The sequence below is a fragment of the Mixophyes fleayi genome, chromosome 10, assembly GCF_038048845.1.
Source record: "Mixophyes fleayi isolate aMixFle1 chromosome 10, aMixFle1.hap1, whole genome shotgun sequence".
NCBI lineage: Eukaryota > Metazoa > Chordata > Amphibia > Anura > Limnodynastidae > Mixophyes > Mixophyes fleayi.
Window position 1 is genome coordinate 88,361,576 of NC_134411.1, and position 19,451 is coordinate 88,381,026.

Genomic DNA, 19,451 nt, shown 5'->3' on the forward strand with positions numbered 1-19,451 from the left:
AAAAATGGAAGCCCCAAATTTTCCTCAGAAATGTTGGCTCCGTCACAATAGGAACGGATGCAAATAAAATATATAGTCAAATATTTGTTGAATTTTTAAGCCAAATAGAACTTGTCCTTTATGCAAAGACCTTATTCTCACCATTTTAAATTTGCTTTTGGCTTACAGTTCCTATCGCGCCCATTCTACAGATCCTATAGGTAGACGTATTATTAAATTCAGTCCTAGTTCCAGAACGTCTGGTGTTTTAATTGCAACTTCTTTTGAAACAATGTTATCTATACACAGCCAAAAATAACCTCTTACAAGTGTGTGAAGTATTTGGAAGTTAGTTAGTCACAGAAGATTAATTAGCGATACCGTTCAAAGGTGAAGATTTGCACTAAACCATAGCAACCAGTCATCTGCTCTCCTTGTCTACCTTGCATCAGGCAGAGAAAAGCTAAGACAATTTGTTTGCAAGAGATTTAGCACAAATGTGCACTTTTAGTTAGAATGGAGCCAGTATAAGGTCAGCATGCAAACATTAGCTGCCAACTAGCAATAAACCAAAAATGCTTCAAAGGATAAAATCAACTTCAAAAGTATAGATTAAAGGGAGGGCAGTAAACATTTTCTTAAATGTGGAGATCTCCCCTATGGAAGCTCCATTCTCTGCACTCCCTGAAGAGATATGGAGTATGCCACAAGCAGAGCCCTATGCTACTGGCATTAACTAGCTATGGCCAATGTCCACATTAGCAGCGAGAATTGTTATTGTACTGGCACCACAGCATTGATGGCTCAGAGCTGCATGATGGGAGCAGAGAGTACGGCCAACAGAAGGCCTTACTTGTGGCCTACTAAAAGGCCCTCCAATGGTTCCTTATGGAGCCTTTCAGTACAGAGGAAGGGGACACATAAAAGGGAAGCATCTGGCATATTTCATCTGAATAATGTTTTGTATATGATATAATGATCATTCCCCATGAACACTTCCACCACATGGGAGACAGCATGGGCAGACTGACTCAGGGAGAACATGTTTCACTATAAGGACAACGGGTCATCTCTAGTCAACTCCTTGGGGTATATTTACTAAGCACTGATTTGAAAAAGTGGAGATGTTGCCTATAGCAACCAATCAGATTCTAGTTATTTAGTACATTCAAGAAAGTGACGGCTAGAATCTGATCAGTTGCTATAGGCAACATCTCCACTTTTTCTGCAGCTTAGTAAATATACCCCATTGACTTCCCACTTACTAGACTCCAAGATCCTGAAATTCCTCCTCAGTTCCATATGTGGAACTAAATCGTCCCAACATTTATACACCATCTAATCTAAATGTAAGACTGAATACCAGGGTTCTCTACCAATTAAATCCATGTATGGAAATACAGACCAAGGTCTGGTGCAGCCAGACTAATGGAAGCTAGCATTTGGTCATCGCACTATAAGCCTCAACACTGGTTGAGAAAACCGGTGGCTCTCCAAGTGAAACTACAAGTCCCAGCATGCTTTGCCAGCTGATACCTGGCAGGGTATGCTGGAACTTCTATTTTCGTAACACCTGGAGAGCCACGTTGTCCAGGCCTGCCGTAATGTGTAGAGGAACCAGGCTCCACTAGACCACAGTACTGACCATGCTTTGGACAGGAGTCTCACCATACAGACTAGAGTTCAGTGCGTCTAGGCCCGGATACCTCATTATCCCGACATTATCATTCTTGTTTCAACATAGCTGTATAAGAAGAATGTAGAAAAATTACACAAACAGTTGAATTTATTTTGTTTCATTTATTTACGAACATTATCTCTGAGGGACAACAGCATTTTCTGGCCTTCTCTCTGTACATGCAATTGTAGAAAATAACATTTTTGTGTAATCCGCAGGAAGTTGTATACAGCTGAATGATTGAACCGCAAAAAAGGGGGCAGCGCAGTGCAAAGGCAGCACCAGCACTGCCAAAACAATATGTACACAAACAAGTGGAAAATAAAAAGAATAAAAAAAGTTACATTGTTACATTACCAAGAAATCTGGCTGCTGTATCAATCCACACACTGTACGGAAGTGAAGTGTAACAAAAGGGTGTGGATCGGCTAGCTTGATATTTACATCTATGTACAATGTCTCGTAGAACCATAACAGGAGGGAAATTTACAATCTGCTGAGACATGAAGGAACAACATACCACAGGTGAGTTACAGTTACAAAGAATAAATAATTTGAATTTCAATTTTGATTAGGGAAGGACTCGTGCCTCGGCGCTGAAAGACTTGGCGGAAATGTATATTCCAACTAATGTTTAAGAGAAAAGGGTCCTATTAATACAGCAAAGAAAGAAAACTGTTAAAAACCGGCAAACATAGCAAAGATAGAGGTCTGCTAAATTATATGTATAACGGGTGGAAACTTGTTCTATATAACAGATCAGCACATTAGAGTGAAACGCTCGTCTACGTACGGTGAACATTGAGGCCTGAACCAATATCACAAGGAACTAGTGAGATTACTGAGGCAGAAATATCAATTAGGCCAACAAACGGTTTCCTCCAGTGGGTGTCTTGGGCCTGTGTAAGGACATTTTTGTTATTGACGATCAAGAACCAAATTCTGTCACAGGACCATCTATTGGTTGAGAGATCACTGAAGTCAGCTATCAGTTTAACTAAAGCTCATCTTCTAATTTCCAGGCAACCCCTTGCTGGCAGCACTATCAGACACTTATTTTCAGAAGGGTCAGTGAAACTAATTGACAACTATAATTAGAATGAACTTTTCCTCACTTTAACAGCAAATTACTTTTAACAAAGTCTGGGAGGGATTCATGACACTAATGATTCCTTGACCAAAGCAGCATTAAGTGACTACCGAACCTGCAGCATTTACTTGTCTGTATACAGCCTAATTAGTCCTTTAAGCATAAGCATATGAAGGGAAACTGTGCAATGGACATAATCTTCCACCTGCTTAGACACTCTGATTTCCACTCTGATTAGCAAAAAAAAAACCCCAACAACCACATGTCTACATGGTGCTGGTAACAAAAGGGTAATCACGGACATCCCAGAACCATCTCCAACGCACTGATGCCTGCTCAGATAGCAGGAGAGGTCTGGAAGCCCGTGCGTACCCTCTCATGATGGGACACTGAGTATATAGCACGGCTGCATGAATCTGTTTCAGACCGACGGCTACCTGTATACTCCCCGCCTGAAGGTCCTCGCCTGGAATGTAATCCAAGAAGCCTCAGAGAAACTAGTAAAACCGAACATTCAAGAAAACTATACTAAAAGAAATGCACAAGATTTGCAGCAGAGAAGACACTAAGCAAATCACCAAGACAGGCAGATAAACTGGTCCTGTAACAAAGGGGAATAGTGTAGAGAACAGGGTACATTGTCATTCTGAATTCTTTACAATATGCTAAGTGGACAAGTTACATTTCTTCAGCTGGCGTGAAGCCATACAGACCTTTTATAAACAAAATGGAGGGGAAAAACAAACCCAAAAGACATTACCTTTGTGTTTCTATTTGACTTCAGAGCAAGCTGTAGACTACACTGGGTTTACCCCCATACTATGGACACTAATTCCTACTCCTCATAACAGAAGTACAGAGGCTGCTGGGAAATGGCTAGATATATATATGCCAAGAATGGGTTTAATTGAAATGATCACTTTATCAACTGCTACCCACTTACTCAAACATAAGGCAGAAATCGATTAATGCCACAGGACGACACTGAAAAGCCGTATTATAAAGACTTGGACCGACACTTACAAAGCCATGCCAGGCCTCAAAGCCTTACTGCTGGATAACCCAAGTTTTATTCCATTGAAAGTCGACGTTAAATTCTAGTAAGGTCGTATGCCAAGTCCAAGGCGTTTTGACAGCTGGGCTAAAAAATAATAATGGGAGGAGCTTATGGTAAACCAATCTAGAATCATGACAACCGTGTCTTACTACTCCAAATTATAGATAAACCAAAGAACCAGCACATAGCTCTGGGGCATTAGAAACGTTAGAAGTCACTGGACCGTAACACGTACGTCTGGGTAAAATTGGCAACTACCAAATGAGAAATATCCCAATCTTCTCATTGGGCTCCATGAGAACTTCTGATACATTCACAACAGATTACTGAAAACTAAAATTGGCTAAGGCAGACCTCAACAGCCTTTGCAGATACAACAGCTAAAAGTACCAAGACAATATAAAGATAACCGGAAAGGATTCACCAGGTCTTTCAGAACAGAATGAAGTAGTTAAATCCCTGCATTAACCCTTTCAGTGCGTGAAGGAATTGAAATGGTAAGTCCCCCTTTGCAGGACAAAGGGTCTAACGCAACCCCTGCCAAGTCTAGCAAGGACTGTCAGACGTGGACAAAATTAAAACTTCACACATGGAGACAAAAATGAGCAAAATACTGAACATAACTTTTTTTTTGGCCTGTCTGTCGCCCACACTCCCAGAATCCATCTCTTCAATGAAGCTGCTGCCTAGGGTGAACTATATATTACAAAGTTTTTTAAATTTATTTATTTCTTTACACAAAACTGAAAGTGATGTTACAGTACATAAGTTATTTACAACTGTGCAGTAATGTGTTTGCAAAATAATTTATCTAGAAGGCAGCAAAGTACATTGGGTAATGTGTATAAAAAACTGTACATAATTTACCAGATACTTTTTTTTTTGTCTTTTCCATACATATAGGTGTATTGGCTCTGTAGTGTTTCAAGTTAAGTTCTCCAACAAGAGAAACAAAATGCCCAAGAGATTAAAAGATGGGAATAGGGGAGGGGTTGAGAAGTGACAAATTGAGTGTTCGTCTCCTTTTTTTTTAAAAACAATATTTAGAACCGTCATGCTCGCCACCGCTGGCTTCAAGCATGGAGGAGATGCGAGAATCCTAAACCAGTATTAACCACATGCAGGGTCTGCAAGGAGGTTACAGGAGCAGGAACAAACTAATTAAGGTTAATGGGAAAACAGGCCACTGCTGCTTTGTAAGAGACCTGGCGATTTAAATGCTGACCTGAGGTAGTCAGCGGCTGAAGGCTGTTTTGTCTCGTGCACCATGGCCCAAAGAGATTGGAGGGGAAGGGGATTTAAAAAAAAAAAAAAAAAAAAAAGCCAAATGAAATTAGGTCTGTAAAAGTTCACAGAATCACCAGACCTGCAACTGAAAATGACCATGGTGCGTGGGGACACCATTCCCCATTACTCAGTTCTCCGCTATGTCTCTGAAGCACATTTCAGCAGACTGCAGTTACGTGTGTATACCAATACACACACGTGTGTGGCGTCCTTGATCCCTTGCTCTCCTCCCCGGCACTCTGCCTGTGCGTGCTCCTCCCATGGTGGTCTTCCCCCCGACTGCTACTGAGGAGTGGTGGGTTTAAGCTGTGAAGAAAGTGCAATTCCTTTAGGGTTTCCATACTAGTAAATCGAAATGCTTCCTCCTCTTGTAAGCAGCGGATTCATCAGCAAGCGATAAGATGCAAGTGAAGTCTGAGCTCCTCTTAGCCAAGGGGGCCGGCCCTTGCCAGTTTCGCATTAAGTAAAAACAAACAAACCCGGTTGTCCGCCTTGTCATGCTGGCAAGAGCACAAAATCATCGTTAACGTCCACCATTGGCACATAGAAAGAGGGAACCTCATTAACGCACAAAGACTTGTGGCTAGTGGGATCCAATTCCTGCATCTTTAACTGCCATTCCATCCTCTGCACGGCGTTCAAGGCTGCGGCTTCGTGCTGCTGTCTCATTAATACGCACGTCTACAGGAGACAGAAAGAAAGGTTAGACTGGAACCACAACCAGTTTCAACTTCTCTGTAAATAATGGACAATGGAATAGGAAAAAGGATGTCCTGAAAAGTAAAAGGGACGGGATCTTATGTCACTACAAAAGAAAAATGAAATATCGAAACCAGCATGGTCACATGGAGAAGTCAGTGGGGAAACTAGGCAAATAAATCCTTTCCATAAATGAGACTTGGATAATTAAACTTTGCTCTGATTTTCTTGTTCGTTACTTTTCTTGATTAAAGTTCAATACTCGCCTTCATTCTGTCATATTTATCATCAACATCTTGCAGCCAGGACAGGAACTGGCGAGCGTTGAATCGGTCTCTGACGGATTTATTTTCGTCTCCCTGCAAGGCACAGATTGAAGAACACTGGTTTACATGGAGTAGAATGGAAAGTGCCACGAAAAAGAGAGCGCGCTACTTTAAGAAAAATCTACTTTATTTAGCGTCCTTCCAATGATCAGTATTAAGGGATTTGTCCACCCACGGTAAATATTTAATGATAAACCGCTCTAAGTAGAAGAATTTTTTTTAAATACACCCATATGCCTAGCCTTCATCTTCCAACAAAGTGTTACGTAATAAACCAGTTTTGACAGAAATGTCAATTTATTCATGTTAATCCCACACCAAATACAAGGCTTTCTGCCTGTCATACAGAACATTGGATCCTGCTTTTCTTCTAAAGCAGCGACCAGGTTATATCTGCTTCTTCAGTAGAGCCGTCACCTCAACTGTATGGTGATCACACTGCAACCTCCAGTTCAATCAGTGTTTATTAAACAAATTATACAAATTTTGTGGCGTCATTTAATCAAAAATTGTAAACTTATTTTTATTACCCTTGCAAAAAAAAATTCAAGGCAGGGGAAAACTGTTTAATGGCTTTTTCCACACTAAAATAGGTCAAATTATATATTATATAACACACATAGTTCCGTTAAAAGTAATCAGCAAAATATTGACATGTCTAACAGACAGACTTACAATATTTTAGGCACATGTAGCTTAAGCATTTTGATCTATTAAGTCTCCCCTACTCCCAGACAGCAACCAAAGTTTTGTGGCTCTCAAAGGACATTTCTTAGATTACATTTAGGCAAGTATGCAAACAGGGATTATAGTCCTCTCACATTCAGCTGTGTCATTGGGAAGCTTAAATAGTACTGCTATTATATACAGAAACAGTGGAGGTGATCTCAAGACAGAGCCACAGAGGGACCAGGATGGAACATAGGAAAGACACAGAGCAGGCGCTGCACTAATCAAATTACCCATTAGTTTGCCCTTCACAACTAGTATTTGAGCATATACTTGAACAATGCGATGAGAATCTTCATATCCTATATCTTTAATCAACTGCTTTTTCAGAGAATCCCCCCTCCGCACACATCATTGAGAAAACGCACCTGATTTTCCAGAGGCATGTTATAAACCTCTGAGTCCAGCAGCATGGTGCAGGCGCTGAAAGGCACAGCCTGATTGGCAATTGTCCTGGCTGCTCTGCAATGAACTCTGAGATTCTCCTGTTCGCAAGACACTATGAGTTTCTCCTATTGGGAGGAAAGCTCTGTTAAGAGTCCATACACTAAGGTCACACCGCAATAAACATCTTTTAAATGCAATCAGGGAGACTATAAGCCACCAAGTGTACTTACTCTTTCAATGCTGTGTTGCAGGCGAAGCTTCCCCCTTACAGCTTCCTGTTGCCGGAACAATTCTTTGAGTGGCTCCGACAATGACGGAGGTGGTGCAATCTATAGGCACAACAAAACAAATGTTATAAAATAGGTTAAGTATAGGGGGGGATTCAGTTGGCAGCAAGATGCCGCCGGATTATTGTGCAAATAAAAAGATCTTAAATAAAGCAGTATCCACAGCAAATAAACTATAATTTTTTTTTTAAAAAAATCTAACTTTTAAATGCATTAGGAAGAGACAGAGCAAAGACCCCAAACGTGATACTTTGCTAGCAGCCACTCACCACTGGAATGTGAAGCTTGCTAAGAGGTTTGCCGTCCAGTAAATAGGAGCCCGTATACGTCACATATTCAGCATAGCACTGCGGGGCTTGAGGAGTGATATAGCACAGGATTTTCCGCTTCTCTTCAATCTTTTTCCTGATCTGCAAATACTCAAAGTATGGATTTGATCTGTCACTGTGATATGGCTCAATGTCATCCAATTTTATGGCATCAACTATTGCTGCCAACGTTTGCTGAATCATCTCTCGAGTTTGCTGACTGGTGTTGCTGATTATCTGCTGCTGAAGCTGGTTTGGCTTCTGCAGCTTTCTCTTACGGGGATGCTGTGTTTGAGATTCTTCCTCCTCGACAACTTTACCTTTGCCGCGGGTCGTCGGTGTAGTGACGGCAGGATGCTCTCTCTCTGCTGGGAAGGAGTTTTGCTTGTTCTGGTTGGCCAGCATCTGAGCCCTGTTGCGGGTCATACGTTGAGGTATCTCTTCGACTTTGGGTGGCTTTGGAACATCAATTGCAATTTTTGGCGTCTGCTCTGGGACTTCTACGGTGGGGGTGATTTGAGGAGGCTCCACTTGTACAACGGTCTCGCCGTTATTAACGATCTCCATTGGTGTACCCTCAGTCTCCTTCTCATCAACAGAGTCGAGGTTCTTTGGCAACACCTGAGCATTGGTCTCTGTAGAACTCAGGCTTGTCTGAACTTTAGCTTCTATCTCTTCAAGATGTTTGAGCTGTACAATGGGAAGCGGAAAGGTTGTAATTTCAAAGACTGGCTTAGAACCAAGAGACAGACTTGCAGCTTCCACTGTAGATTCTTCAACATTATCTTTTTGCTCCTGGATCGGAGGCGATTGTACCGATACATCCATTGTACCGGTTTCTTTAGGAGACACCGGCTCTGGAAGATCAATTTCACTTGCGCCACAGTCATTAGGGACATCAGATGGAACCACTGGAATTTCTGCGATGATGTTTGATTGTTCAGAGATTTCAGAATCATTTTCCTCTTTGACCGGAAGTGGGAGGTCTGGTAGAGAGAACGGCCCAAGGTCCAAATCATCGACCACTGAAGAAAATGGGTCAGACCATGGCTCTGGATCTTCCTGGTTAGGTGGGTGGATGTCAACAGGTTCTACATAATTTTCTTTGACAGAGGGCATAGGGTCTGTAAGAGGTTCTGTATTTAACGGGGCATCTATAGACACAGTCTGGGGTTCCTCTGGCAGAGCCTTACAGTCACTGAAGAAAGTGGCAAGTGGAGTAGGGGACATATATGGACCTTGGTCATTAGACTGGGGCATAACCTCTTCCAATTCCTCCTCATCCTCTTTCAATTCAGTGGCTGGTTCAGACATGGGATATGAAATGGGGGAAATTGGGTAAGGTGAATCTGATGAAATGAAAGGAACTGAAGCAACAATCGCTTTTTCAGACGGGCAAAAGTGCTTGGGTGACTCTGGGAATCTTTGGGGAGACTTTAAGAGATCAGATCCGATTGACCAGCTTCCCGTTTGCTCTGAATTGTTACCCATTAGACTGGATGGAATGACAGAGTCTGCATTCCTAGCAGCTGGACTAACCCATCCTAGATTCTGCTCAGAAATCGTGGAACCAAAAGTATTTTCTTCAACAGGTGGAAGAAAACCAGAATCTGCAGGTGGTGGTAAAAAGGCAGGTTCAGGAGGTAGAAAAGTGGATTCTGTATGTGAGGCATGAAACCCCGATTCATGAGACAAATAAGTAGCCTCTGAGGATGGAAAACTAGATCCAGCATGAAGAACATAATTTTGTTCTGGTGGTATAAACTGTGGCTCAGAGGGTAGAAATTCGGATTCCGGTGGCAGAAAACCTGTCTGTTGAGGAATATAATCAGGTTCCTGGTGTAAATAACTTGATTCTTGTGGTATGAAGTCAGATTCAGCAGGATAGCTATCGTCATTCGGAAGAAAGTTATTTTCAGACTGTAAAAAGGCAGGTTCTTGTTGCATAAAATTAGACTGTGGTGGCGATAAGCTTTGTTCTTGGGGAAGGATGGATTCTGTAGCTTGTTGTGCTTCTGCAGAATCACAGGGCAAGCCAAGTTCAGGAGGAAGAGCACTCTCTGTAGAAGGCTCCAGCAAGTCATCTCTTTCTGATGGTGAGGATTTTGCTTGTACACCCGAGTAGACACGGTCAGGAGAAGGAGCAATACTTGCAATGTCAACAGGTGCACAAGTAACGTCTTCAACCCTTGGAGATGCTGCCCTGTAATCTGGTGAATAGTAACCTGGCGACAAACATGGGAACTTCTCTGCAGGTAAAAGAGGTTGAACCTTATCATCTATCATCATTTGCATTGGTGAACTGAAACTAGAAGATGCTGGAACACTCTGCTGCCTGAAAAACTTCATCTCGGAAGCAGGAAACTCATCTTCAGGAATTCTTCTTACATCGATAGACACTGAACGGCTACGATTGATGGAGGAAGATAGCTTAGTTGGTGTTTGGCTTGGGTTTTCAGGTACTCCTCCAGATGTATTTGAATATCGGTCAAAGAAGGTTGGCGAGCATGCATTCATTGACATTGCAGACACGGGCAAAGAATGTTGGGTATCCGAACATTCAAACATCAGCTCTGGATAGTCTTCAGTGCTACACGATGGCGTTCTTGGGGTCTGCATTACCTCTTCATAGCTTGGACAGGAGATCACAGAAGTGGGAGTGGGGACACCGGTTGGTCTACTTTGATCTGGTCTTGGGGAAGCAGTGAGCACTTCCTTAATTTGTGGACCATTGAGCCAGTCTTTAGAATCGTTCCCGATGACAGATTGGGTTTTATTTTCAGGCACGGATGTATTTAAGGATGTCAGCTCCTTTGGCTTCTTTTCCTTTTGAAGGGAATCTGTAACAACGGATTTCTTGGTGCTCAAGTCTAAACTTCTCTTGCGCAATTCATCAGATTTTATTTTCTCTTTTAGCTTTGGATCGCCAGATCTATGCCTCATTTTTTCTATTTGCTTCATTCTCTCTTTATGCTTTTTGTGCCTCTCTTCTATTTCCAGATCTTTTTGGCTAAGCATTCTTTCAAAGCTGGTCATCATAAGATCTCCGTCGCCCAAAAGTTTCTCCCTTGGTCTGTTGTCTTTCTTGTTCGTTTCCTTAATCAAGCTTATTTTTTCATTTCCATTGCTGATTTTCACAGTCTCCGATTTTTCCGGGTTCTCCTTTATGCGGTCTTTCAGTTTGTTTTCCCCAAATTTCACCAGCTCTTCTTTAGATTTCTCCTTTAAAGTTAGGGCAGGGGATTCCTTATCTCTACCCGTTGTTTTCTGCTCATCTCTGTGAAGCTTAAAGAACGCTTCCAATTGTTTGTCTCTGTGCTTGTCATCTTTACTTTTCTCTCGATGTTTATCTTTCCTTTTCTTTTCTTTCACAGCAGAGTTTACAATGTAGACTTTGTCCTTCTCAGACTTTAAACGTTCTCGCTCAGAATCATGCTTCTCCTTGTCCATGGTAAACATGTAGTCTGTGTTTCTGTCCAATTCTTCTTCAGTCTCAGTCTTAACGGTGAACCCAGTAAATACGTCCCCATCTACTGCAGATGCTTCTTTGTCATACTGCAGAGACTCTCTCCTGGTGTAGGTGTCCTTTACATCCTCCAATTTTTCAGATTTTTTATCGGACTTCTCCTTTCGTACCTTCTCCTTTTCATGGCTTTTCTTCGATGAGGAGGATGAGTGTCTATTTCTTTCCTTCTCTTTCAGCTTGTCTGCTAAACAAGGCACAGCGACGGAATCCTTAAACTTTTCCTCCACCGGTTCTACATTTGGTAGTAAAACCGTTTCAAACGTATTCCCAGGGCCTGTATCTTGGCCTCGGTCTGTAAAGCTGTCAGAAGAGATTTCGCTAATTTTGTCATTGGAATCATCATTGAGAGCTTCTTCTTCCAGCTTTTCCAAAAGACTTTTTTCAGATTCACCTTTCGAGAACTTTCGATCTTTAAAATGATCTTTATCAGACTTCTCCTTGTGTTTGCTTTTGGCTCTCTCTTCACTAGAATGTTTCTTGTCAGTTTTCTCAGCTTGTCCCTTTAGTTTAAATTTCTTGTCTTGGTTAGAATCCACCGACACCCTGTCCTTGCGGTACTTGTCAAGAGAATCCTTATCTTTCCGGTCTTTGTGTTTTTCTGCGTTCTTCTCTTTTTTCTCCTTCCCGGACTCTCCCTGTATTTTATCCTTCTTCCGCTCCTTCAGCTTCTCACTTGAAGACTGCTTGTCAGTGGAATATTTCCTATGTTTGTCAGACTGGGAAGGTTCTTTGTCTTGTACGTTGGTCTCCCGCTCATGATAACTGTCTAATCTGTGTACATCATTGCCGTATGCCTCAGTGATTTTCAACCCAGACACATAGCGCTCTTCTTCCTCTTCACTTTCATCCGTAAAAATGTCAGCAATGCTATACCAGTTCTTGCCTCTCGCCTTCTTCTCTTCTTTGTCACCAAAATCCTTATCTAGAGAGGAATTTTTATCTTTCTTCTCACTTTTCAGGTCGGAGGAAGATTTTCTATCTTTGTGCAAATCTTTGTATTTTTCCTTTGCCTCTTTCTTCTCTCTGGACCCCCTCTCCGTTTCCTTCTCTTTCTGGCTTCTCTCGGTAGATTTTTCCACCTTCTCTCTCTCGGAGTCCTTCGATTTTTCCCGATGTCTCTCAGATTTTGGCTTCTCCTTTTTCTCGGAAGTCTCTCGCTTTTCCTTTTCTTTGCCGGAATGATGTCGCTCTCGTGTGTCTGAATTTTTGGGAACAGGCTCTGGTTCTGGCTTGTCTTTACAGAGAGTCTCTGAGCCATAGTCATTCAAATCTTCTTTATACTGTTCTTGTTTAAATTTAGAATCTCTACGCTCCTTGGTTACCAAAGAATCTCTTCTTACAGAATCGCCGTCTTTCTCCTTACGGCTTTTAGTGTATTCTAGGGAGTCTTTCCGTTTCTTTTCCCGCTCCGCTGTGTACGCTGGGGGACCTTTGTGTAAGTCCGACTGGTCTTTCTTTTTATCAGAAGCTTTGTCTAAAGAGTCTCTCTCCTTCCTTTTTAGGACAATCTCTTTCTCTGGTTGCTTATCTAAATATTCTCTCCTATCTTTGCTTTTGGAATCCTTTTCCTTGACTTCTTCCTTAACAGATTCCACTATTAGCTTTGTGATGACATCACTTTTGCTCTCTCTAAAGTCTGTGAATGAAGAATCCCAGCTATCCTCTGCTTTAAAATCAAAAGAAGAATCTGAGGACATTTCAGAAACCCATAACCCTTGGTCATCTGAAGTACTGTACTTTGCTTCCTCGTTGTCTAAAAATTTAGTTTTGTTATTGAATTCTTCAAAAGGTGCTTCATCTTTATGGGACTTGTCCTTCTTTACCTTCTCTTCTTTATAACTCTTTTCTTTATCATTTTTGGAATTTTTTTCTTCTTTTAATTCACTTTTCTTTTCCGATTTGGACGATTTATCTTTACTCCTCTTCTTTTCTTCTTTGTGGGTTTTGGGTTTTTCGTCTTTGGGAGATTTCTCTTTGACCGTTTTCTCTCGCTCCGTTTTGCTGGAGCGGTCTCTGTCCTCTTTGAAACCTTTACTGCTGTCTTTGCCATCCTTCGCTTTCTTTGATGACTTTTCCTCTTTGGCAACCTTACCGCCCTCCTCCCTGAATGACCAGTCTTTCTCCTCCGTTTTAATCTTGGGGAGTTTGTCGTCTTTCCTGAGGTGTTCATGGTCGTGTTTTAATACTTTTAATTTTTCTGGAACATCCTCCAGATTTAATGACTTTTCTGATTTTTGTTTAGAGTCCTCATATTCAAAGGAAAAGCTTTTAAGAATCTTTTCTTGGCCAGCTTGATTTTGACCTTTTTCTTTGCTTTTGTGTTTGTGTTTCGTTTTATGCTTTTTCACTACTTTACCTTCCTTGTCTAATTTGGGTATCGCACCTTCAACATGAAGGTGGAAAGAGTTCTTCTCATATATGCTGTTATGCGTGTTACTTTTCTTTTTGTGCTCGTGTTTCTTTTTAACTGGTTTCAAAGACTCCAAACTGGAATCCTCAGATGTGTAATCATAATCACTAGTCAACCGTGTCCTTGTGGAGTCTGATAACGAGCTAACATCTGACCAGGTGGGAGAAGACACAGTTTTCCAATTGTCTGTCCTCCAGTGCTTAGAGTGCTGGTCTGGGATATTAGCATTGTGCTTCTGTGATGCTAAACTCCCTTGAGAAGATGCTGATAAAGAGCTAAACAAAGAAGTTTCCTTCAAAGTTAAGGCAGAGTCTTTAACACAGTTTGAACTGTCCAAGGAAAGCCTATTTTCGACATCGCTCTCCAAATTTTCGCTTTCCGTCTCAGAGGAACAAAGAACGTTTTTCTTTCCAAACTTTACTTCCTTATTTTTTGTATCTTTCTTTCGTTTCTTTTTTACTTTACTTTTTTCTTTATGCTTGGCTATAGGCTGCTCCCTGGTTTTATTGCTCGGTAGAACGGGGTGAGCCGTCAAAAGGAGTTTTTCAGCCCCCGCAGAGATGGAATTGTCCTCCTCCTCGGAAGTATCGGAAAGGATACGGCGAGCAGCTTTCTTTGGTGCAGTCGTGTTTTTAGAATAAGTTTTTACTTCCATTTTAGGAATAGCAATTACACTGTTTGCGGCTTTCGCCTCTTTTCGGAATTCTTTCTTCAGCAGGTGTTTGTCGTCAACTGGAGGCACGCGGTCTTCTTCGTCATCTTCGTCAAACTCGTACTCGTCTTTCACTGGCGTGCTTTTGGGTGCAGAGTGGCGTTTACCCTTATGTTTGGACCCCTTTTCAAACTCTGAGTCTGTGTTATTGCCGTCAACCGAGCTGGAAGGTGCAAATGAAGGTGCGCCCTCCTCTTCTGAGCTTTCTGCAAGAAAAAACAAATCACAAAAGTTTTAACAAACACATACAAGGTTTTTTTTATAGAGGCAGCAGTAAGAAGTTTTGATGGAAAACTTAAAAACTTGAGCTTATTTGTGAAAGATTATTGGTCAAAGCTTGACTGGAGCATCAGACAACGTCTCTGATAACCAAGATGAGGATGCTAAAATATAACCGGGAAGACAGACATCGAAGTACAAGTGTTTGCTTTTATAGTATACACTCTACGCAGGTTATAATTAAAACAGTTTCAAGTAAACGATAGGACCGCTGACAACAGTACAAGTCAAATCAAAGAGGGAAAGTCACATTGCTGCATTAGATGCAGCAATGTGAGAAGAATGTGAACATAACATAGGCCAAATCCTATGAATATATGAATTATGTACAAAACCAGACTGCAATCTGATGTATAAGCCAACAAGTAGCACTGATGCTTTGTCTTATCAGTAGTTGGTAACTGCACCTTTACAAAAAGAAATTGAATTCCCATCACTTGCAGGAGAAGGTGGTAAACAAACTAAAACTGGAGACAATTTCCTCTTCTAGTTTGGTTACATCTCCACAACATCCATGATATGGGAGGATGTACATGGATGTTAGTGGTATAACCGTTTTCCTTTAATGATCACAACCATGAGAAAGAAATATGGACAATAAAATGTATATTTGAATTCGGCTTACCTGTTGAGCTTTCCTCACTAGACGTGTAGGTACCCTTTCCTAGGAGAAGATTAACCATTGTTGGAGAATTCGCAACTTTTAAAGGAGTTTCTCCCTTCCGGTTACTTTGATGAGGATTGCCTCCATAACGCAACAGTAATTTTACTACCTGAAAGATAAGAGCAATTATTGTATATGGGACAATGCACTGGGAACTATAAGGATATTCTAGGTCCCCAAGAAAGTTCTATTACCATATAAAGACACAAGAAAGCAGGCAAGAGTGCTTATATAGAGGTCATGGAGCTCCAAAGTGGGGTGTGCTAGTTATTACAACAGTTTTCACAATGAGCATGGAGAGGACGACTCAGAGTTTATCTTCATTTTTAACAGGAGTTTATACATATATTCACATCACTTGCTTATTGTGAGACCACATCTGCAGAAGGTGTCCTGCCATTATTTAGTGTTCATGCTGCAATTCCAAAGCCCTATTCCTGCACTCTACAGACCACAGTTGATTAGTCATTGTCTCTATATCAGGAGTGTAGTGGAAAGTTCCAGACGCAGGGGGGGGGGGGGGGGGGGGGGGGGAATCAACCCTAAAAGGCCGGCAAAATCCCACTTAAAGTCACGGTGCAATGGACACTCGGGTAACCCTTCACTGTGATCTTAGCTTCTAGACCAATGTTGGCTAACCTGTGACACTCCAGGTGTTGTGAAACTACAAGTCCCAGCATGCTTTGCCAATATATAGCAGCTTATTGCTGGAAGGGCATGCTGGGACTTGTAGTTTCACAACACCTGGAGTGTCACAGGTTAGCCAACACTGTTCTAGACTATTGGTTTCTCGTCACTGCCCTTATATTCAGCAAGAGACCTTTTACTGTATTAAAGGCACAGATCTAAGCTTAAGTGCCGTAATACCAAAGGACATTGTTGGCAGCAGCGCCGCCTCCACCCAGAACAGATTCAACATGTACTTGCCTTAAAGTGACCGTTGTTAGACGCATCATGCAGGGGGGTGTCATCATCCAACCCTTTGGTGTTGACCTCCGCGCCGGCAGCCAGCAGCTGTTTTGCAACATCATAATAACCTCTGTTACATGCCTCGTGCAAGGCCGTCCATCCTGAAGAGATAAACATGTCTGAGCCAAAACATGGAGCTAGGACATGGCCATTCCCAAACAAAACCAACACCGGTATATTCCATTCAAACAATCTGCAGTAGGTTGGTATGTAACACACAATGGGCTCTAATGCCTGTAATGGAAGGTGCTGGCAGCTTGCGCCAGTATCCATTAGAAAAACTGTGTTCAGGGACAGTGACAATGCAAGTACTCTATGTCACTCATAAGACTTACACGTCACAGACCTTCAATGACGTACAGTGCAGGGTATTTGTCAAAAATCTTTATTTTGTGTTTTTCCAACAGTGCTGCACTCAAACACCACATCCACGTGGGAGTCTTTTTAATGACTTGGAACAGAAGACTTACGATGAATATACTCCAATCAGAAAACCGTACATGGCCGATGCCAAAATGCATGAGACAGAAAACCTGACCAAGCTGCGCTGCTTACGTCACTTACCTGCAAAATCTTTAACGTTGACATCTGCTCCCTCATTTATCAGCTCTTTGATGCGCCGCGCATCACCCCTTATGGCTGCCCGGTGAAGACGAGTCTCCCCCCGCTCGTTACGCTTGTTAACTTTGTCTTTGGTTTTGGAGGCAGAGTTTGGCGTCCCCTTCTGACCGACTGTAGACTGAGAAGGATGCTTTGGTGTTGTGTCAACTAGAGTACAGATGAGTATAGGTTCAGCTTCAGCATTCATATAAAACTTTATAGACAGTTTAATAAAGTCAACATGACATCTAACATATCCTGCATTACAGATAGATGCAATAAAGGGTATTACGCATTGGTCTCAGCTGCTTCATCACCCTCCCAGACAGAGGGCATAGAGTAATGTTTCTGAAGTTATACTGCATACTATGTCAGTCTTTGGCAGTTGTTCTCCCCAGCACCTATGGGTGCTCCACTGGGCCGTTTTTACTTGCCACCCGCCTCATGGTGCCCAACAGAGTCCTATTATAATAGAATAAACCATTGTTTCTCCTATTAGAACTGTAATAGAAAAATTATGGTACAAATATATGTTGGATAAAACAATATTGATGTGTATAAAATCTGTTGGTCAAATGATTTCTTTCTGTATTCTGTGAAATGGTTAAATTGTTTTTCTATGTTATACTCTACAATAGGGCATCTATTCATAGGATGTTAAAATGGTCAGCAGCTGTCATGCTATATAGAGAGAAGAGTGTAAGAGGTCACATATGCCCTTTGACCTGCTTAGGCAAAGAAATCTGTGTACTATGAAGAGATTATATATAACTAACTTTGTCCTTTTGAGGTATATTCTTTAGTATGTGATGTGGTTAGTGACGTATGTAAGAGGGGTGGTGTTACTTCTATATAACTTGTGTCTTACATGGAGGATATTGTCGTGTTTCATGATGAATACAGACCATTGCATATGCAATTTGCAAGAATAAAGATAACTTTTGCTTTTTCAAATACTTATATTTTTTTTGACTCATTTATGCGTTAACAGAACAGGCACTGTATCATCACTACAGCCAGCAGTGTGTGTTACACCACTGACCAGTCCTGGCAGGTGTGGGCAATAACCTCCAACACGTTTGAATATTATTGCAAAGTCTTACAACTGCCCCCACCGGGCTGCTTCTTAATGCCACCCAGCTGGCAAAATTTTCTTGGGAGAACACGAATATATTACACACTTATATTTTCATGGAGACTTAGTAAACACAAAATAAGTTCACATGGTGAACTGGTACGCAGAATAAAAGCTGTCCATAGGCACAGAATAGCAACATGTTCTAAAATTACACTTAACATGATGATGGTCGTTACAACGGGCCAGTGTGGGGGGGGGAATAAAATCAGAGAATAGTTGATCATGAAAGCCTCAGAGAAATGAGAAGGAAACTATATGTAGTCCTCATACACAAGGAATGTCGTCTACTGGACTTTTAGCACATTTAAACCATGCTAGATTTATTTTATGTTCTAAATATGTGGCATTTGGACCCAAAAACACTTGACAGCTCTGTACTGCACTATTAACAAAAATACAGAATCAGAGGACATTAAACATGTTCAATACACTCACAATTACCAGATCGGACACAAGAGGGAGCACTTGCACCATAAAGACCATACATACAGCTTTCCCACAGGTATACTAAAACATTTCAAATCAAAAACATTTGCTGCATTAGGAGGAGGGGAATGTCACAAATCTGTCACGAGGAATAGCCACAAAATTGGTAAACAAAGGCTTGCACAACACTAACGGTCACTTCCTCTTCCGTGTTAAATACTGGGCATCTGTCAACTGAATTGATAACTTATAGAAAGAAAAACATGTCAGAAAGATTTTGCTTCTTGCTGCGCATTTCACAAGATGTGTCAAGAAAAGGAAGTAAAAGCAGAAGGAACAGCAATATAAATCATTGCTTGAACTCAGTGTAAAAACTGTATAATTGTGAAACTTCGGAGAGCTTCAAAGTGTCAGTGGAAATACAGGCAAACGCGAGCCAAGTCAAGCCTATCCTAAACCCTCGATACTCTACTAGTAGAGTATCTAGCTGAAAGTGGGGACATTGCAGAGCTAGGTCTTCATGGGGGAGTGCACATTGTATGCCATCATCTATTTATATAGCACCACTAATTCTGCAGCGCTGTACAGAGGACTCAATCACATCAGTCCCTGCCCCATTGGAGCTTACAATCTAAATCCTCTAAAGTACACACACAGACCGAGAGAGACTAAGGGCAATTTAATAGCGGCCAATTAACTTACCAGTATGTTTTTTGGAGAGTGGGAGGAAACCCTCGCAAACACAGGGAGGACATACAAACTCCACACAGATAAGACCATGGTTGGGAATTGAACTCATGACCACAGTGCTGTAAGGCAGAAGTGCTAACCACTGAGCCATCTGCCCCTACTGCATGACCAGCAGGTCTGAACTGTTCAGAAAAAGGCTATATTACATAA

At 41.6% G+C, this 19,451-nt stretch overlaps 1 protein-coding gene across 1 annotated transcript in view; it reads right to left on the reverse strand.

The window, feature by feature from the left end:
* Positions 1-1,764: 1,764 nt before the first annotated feature.
* ANKRD11 (ankyrin repeat domain containing 11) overlaps positions 1,765-19,451 on the reverse strand; it is a 131,176-nt gene continuing 113,489 nt past the window's right edge. Inside the window, exons 6-13 of the mRNA XM_075189054.1 lie at positions 16,952-17,155; positions 16,346-16,488; positions 15,380-15,527; positions 7,789-14,681; positions 7,463-7,561; positions 7,214-7,357; positions 6,057-6,149; positions 1,765-5,772 (exon numbers count right to left, since the gene is read on the reverse strand). Coding sequence (XP_075045155.1) covers positions 5,587-5,772; positions 6,057-6,149; positions 7,214-7,357; positions 7,463-7,561; positions 7,789-14,681; positions 15,380-15,527; positions 16,346-16,488; positions 16,952-17,155 — 7,910 coding nt within the window. The 3' untranslated portion in view covers positions 1,765-5,586. The remainder of the gene's footprint in view (positions 5,773-6,056; positions 6,150-7,213; positions 7,358-7,462; positions 7,562-7,788; positions 14,682-15,379; positions 15,528-16,345; positions 16,489-16,951; positions 17,156-19,451) is intronic.